We start from the raw sequence: 5,000 nt of genomic DNA, 5'->3' as shown, positions 1-5,000 counted from the left end.
AGGAGGTTCTGTCTGTCAACTAGGCCACCAGTCCAAGTTCTACACAGGGGCTCAAACACATGCACGCTCCCAGAACCAGTTTCGTATAAACTAACGCAACCCAAATTTATTTATCAATAGATTAGAAAGCTATCAAATAACCAGACAGTAGGGCCAGTTTCGTGTCAAATGAAACAACCCAAATTTGTTTGTTTCTAAACAGATGAGAAAGCAAGCAAATAACCAGACAACATAACAACGCACGTATCTAACGCACAAGCTCTGTATATGCGAGGACATCTCTCTCTCTCTCCCAAATCATTTCATAAACAGTTGTAACCTCTACAATAACTTAAGGCTAAAACATCTGAACTCTGAAGGTCAATCATATGTTCACTTGCTGAAGAATGGTTCTATTTACAGTATTCGTAAACTCTGTGTTTATATATTCAATGCCCCGGAGATACGACACGACTTCGTTGACAGCAATGAAAAATTTTAGAATTAATTTACGATGCACAAGAGGCACTTTTGTTCTATAGGTTCAAGTTAGAATGTATTTTTACATTGTGTTGTCGCTACGTGACCACCATACTGTGTACTTTTGATCTCTTTCTAGGGGCCGGAGGCCTGGAGATTAAAAGTGTTTTGTTCTTGTTCTTCTTCCCCAGCTTTCTCACATTCTGTGTCCCTTCTCTTTACTAACTCCCCCACCATCTCAGTCTCTCAGTGCTCCCTCTTTGTTAATCATACACGGGAAGGCTTTTCTCTCTCTCCATTCTATGGACCAGCTTTTTCCCCCAAAGTATCTTAACCCCCCCCCAACTCCCCTCCCCACACCCCAACACCCACCCCCATCACAAAAATGCGACACCGAGAGAAATCCCGCAAGGGATTTGAAGTCTCGCCGGGTTCTCGTCTAATAACGGTTGGAGACGTGACAACCGTCTGCTGTAATGGCGGAAGCCAGTGGCTAGTCGCGAGATTTGTTCAAAACTACAGGGACGAGCGGAGGTCCCAGACAGGAAATTCGAGCTCAACAGTCTGCGCTTTGTGCTACAAGGGGAGTGACTTAGTACTACGAGCGAGCCGGGAAAGAGGCAGTATCGGCTGTGTTATCTTCCAAGACCACGTCGCCATTTATTTCTATGCTGCTTTTGCCTGGGCCGGGGTTGGTGGGTTGGGTGAGAGATTGAAGAAATTTCGCTTTAGATTTTCTTTGGCATTTTTGTGTGTGTGTGTGTGTGTGTGTGTGTGTGTGTGTGTTAATGACACCGACGCTTTTCCTACCTTCGCGGCGGCCTCGAGACATAACGTCATCTTTTGGTGGAATCAGGTGACAACAGTAGACACCGTCAAGGATTCTGACAAAGACAGACAGACAGACAGACAGACAGACACACGCTCTCTCTCTCCCTCTGTGTGTGTGTGTGTGTGTGTGTGTGTGTGTGTGTGTGTGTGTGTTTGTGTGTGTGTACGTGTGTGTGTGTGTGTGTGTGTGTGTGTGTTCTATTCCAGACTCCCAAGTCCATGCGAGTGTGTGTGTATATGTGTACGAGTACGTGGGTGCGTGCATGTCTATGTGTGTCCGTGTGTGTGCGTGTATCGTGTGTGTGTGTGTGTATGCTTGTGTGCATGCGGGCGCGCATGTGTATGCCGTGTGCGTATGTGCGCGCGTATGTGTGCGCATACGTACATGCGCGAATGTGCGCGAGCGAGACAGCCAGCTCACACACACACACACACACACACACACACACACACACACACACACACACTCACACGCACGCGCACACGCACACAAAGGACTAAACACACACAGAGAAGCGGTGACAACGTCATTCGGATGAGACGATAAACCGAGGTCCCGTGTGTGCAGGATGCACTTAGCGCACGTAAAAGATCCCACGGCAACAAATGGGTTGTCCTGGTAAAAGTCTGTAGAAGAAATCCACTTCGATAGGAAAAAAACAAAACAAATAAAACTCCACGCAATGGAAAAAAAAGAAGATAAAAAAGAAGATAAAAAGAAGAAAGAAGAAGAAGAAGAAGAAGAAGAAGAAGAAAAGGTGGCGCTCTTAGCTTAGTGTATATAGCGACGCGCTCTTCCCTGGGGGGAGAGCAGCCCGAATTTCACACAGAGAAATCTGCTGTGACACAAGAAAAGAGAAATACAATACAATACGATACGATACGATACGATACGATACCATACGATACGATACGATACCATACGATACGATACAATACCATACAATACGATACGATACGATACGATACAATACGATACGATACAACACAACACAATACAATACAGCACGATACAACACAATACAATACAACACAACACAATACAACAGAATACAACACAACACAACAGAATACAACACAATACAATATAATACAACACAATACAACACAATACAACACAACACAATACAACAGAATACAACACAATACAACACAACACAATACAACACAACACAATACAACAGAATACAGCACGATACAACACAATACAACACAACACAATACAACAGAATACAGCACGATACAACACAATACAACACAACACAATACAAGCACTGACCAGGAGGAGGTGGACGAACGGCTGGAGGGCGAGCGGACCTGGCTCTCAGAGACACTGCCGATGCGGGAGGCTGCGTGCAAGGGCTCCGGCTTCTCTGAGGCCTTGCTCTGCATGCGCTGGCGGCACAGGTCCTGAGGACAAGGGGAACAAGAGAGGCAAGGCCTTCAAGACTCACTTGTGATAAATTAAGTCCCCTAGCATTAATTACAGAGTAATTTCCCTTTTTTTTACTATCTGCACCAAAACGTTTGCAAAATAAATAAAAATTCCATGACTTAGCAAAAGAAGTTCCTGTTTGAACAAAAAATGATAATAATGACTCCTCTAGTTGTTGTGTCAGAATAAGAGGTCAAAGTGCCAAGTTTAGAGAATACAAAAAATATAAATATAACAGTAAATGCAGTTTGCATATAATTAGGCTTCTTTTTTTTTTGTGTGCCCATCCCAGAGGTGCAATATTGTTTTAAACAAGATGACTGGAAAGAACTGAAGTTTTCCTATTTTTATGCCAAATTTGGTGTCAACTGACAAAGTATTTGCAGAGAAAATGTCAATGTTAAAGTTTACCACGGACACACAGACACACGGACACACACACACACACACACACACAGACAACCGAACACCGGGTTAAAACAGAGACTCACTTTGTTTACACAAGTGAGTCAAAAAGGTGGTGGGGAACTGTTGGGTTTGTTTGGCTGGTTTGTCACACTTAAAATTAACAAATAATGAGGCCAGGAGATTAAATGATTAACAAACAGTAAAGAGTGGTAACTCTCTCAAGGTACACAACTTCAAGTCAGTGCTACTTACGCTACCGATTCAGCTAGCACACAGGTAAATAAAAAGGTACATTGGAACAAACCCAGACACTTTCTTAAAAAAAAAAAAAAAAAAGAAAAAAAAAAAGGGAAGCGCCGGGCCTGTCCTTATACCGATCATTTGACATGTGCACACAGCAGCAAAGACAGAAGAAATGGACCTTGTGAATGGAGAGAGTTACCACTCTTTACTATTTGTTTGTCACACTTGTTTTTTTGTTTGTTCTTTTTTTTTTACTTTATTTTTCTGGTGGTGGTGGGGTTTGTTGTTGTTGTTGATGATGATACAGTCCATTGTTGTCACCGCCCCCCCCCCCCCCCTTGGCGATGTGAATGTATTTTTCTTTTTTTTTTAATTCATAAGAAGAGGGTTGATCAACGTTGTGAACCACAGGCTTGAACAGAAATATTACACACACACACACACACACACAATCATTATATATATATATATATATATATATATATATATATATCAATCTATCTATCTATAACTATTGTTGTTTTTATCGCGTTTGATTTGCTATGACATATCTGTGTAAGCCAAATATTATTATTATCAATGATGAGTTTATTTTATTTAGTGCAAAACCAAATGTTACTGTCCTAAGCGCAAAGAAGAAGAAGAAGAAGAGGAAAAAGACGAAGTTTATTTATGTAGTGTGCAATCAAACGATTTTGTTCAAAGTGCTTCGCAGTCAGAATAGCTCCAATGAAAACACCAAAGAAATAAACAAACAAATCACACACACATAATCATATAGATACATATATGTGTAACAAAAAGAAAAGAAAAGATATATATATATATATATATATATATATATATATATACAACCACCAACCACCCTCACCTGATAGTCCTTGGAAGCCTCGTTGCCGTCTCCGGACGTGGCCAGCTGGGCCAGCTTGTCGCGCGAGCGGCGGTGACGCTTGAAAAGGTAGATGATGATGACGGCCAAGACCACCCCAGCGATGCTGCCCACTAGGATGAAGGTCAGCACCACCTCCCGTCCATCCTTCTTCTTCACCTCCACCGTCACCTGCAGGCACACGTACAGGATGCAAAAATAATTCATCATCATCTCACCGAGAGAAATTCATATGTGGTGTAAGACAAAAAAAAAAAAAAAAAAAAAAAAAAAAATCACAAAAAAACCCCAATGTGAGAAAATCACAAGTCATTCAACATGCATATAGATAAACCACACCAAGATGTCGACTTTGGGCAAACCGTGCATACAATCAGTAATCATAATAGACAGCAACAACAGAAACCCTTAAACAGTGATTTAGAGTAAATCATACATACACTATCACAGCCGTACACATGCAATATTAATCACAGTTAAAGGATAGGCATAATATTAGTATACTAAAATTTAATGTGACATGGACATAATACAACAGGATGCAGTTCACTGGAATAAAGCTGCATTTGGTTCTCTTTGTTTAACCCTCTCCATACGAACGGCGAAAGAGACGACGTTAACAGCGTTTAACCCCAATTACCACCATCAAAATATTGCAAGCGGATGGTGGATAGGAACTTTTTTTTTTCACTCTCTTTTATTTATGCAGGCAAAAAAATAGAGAAAAAAAGGGAG

At 41.4% G+C, this 5,000-nt stretch overlaps 1 protein-coding gene across 1 annotated transcript in view; it reads right to left on the bottom strand.

The window, feature by feature from the left end:
* Positions 1 to 5,000, bottom strand: part of LOC143293871 (uncharacterized) — a 431,915-nt gene that overhangs the window by 106,476 nt on the left and 320,439 nt on the right. Inside the window, exons 11-12 of the mRNA XM_076605190.1 lie at positions 4,248 to 4,436; positions 2,570 to 2,700 (exon numbers count right to left, since the gene is read on the bottom strand). Of these exons, the coding sequence (XP_076461305.1) occupies positions 2,570 to 2,700; positions 4,248 to 4,436 (320 nt within the window). The remainder of the gene's footprint in view (positions 1 to 2,569; positions 2,701 to 4,247; positions 4,437 to 5,000) is intronic.

Source organism: Babylonia areolata, chromosome 19 (genome assembly GCF_041734735.1).
Source record: "Babylonia areolata isolate BAREFJ2019XMU chromosome 19, ASM4173473v1, whole genome shotgun sequence".
Lineage (NCBI taxonomy): Eukaryota > Metazoa > Mollusca > Gastropoda > Neogastropoda > Buccinidae > Babylonia > Babylonia areolata.
Note: the sequence above shows the minus strand (reverse complement) of the source record. Positions and strands in the feature narration are given on the sequence as shown.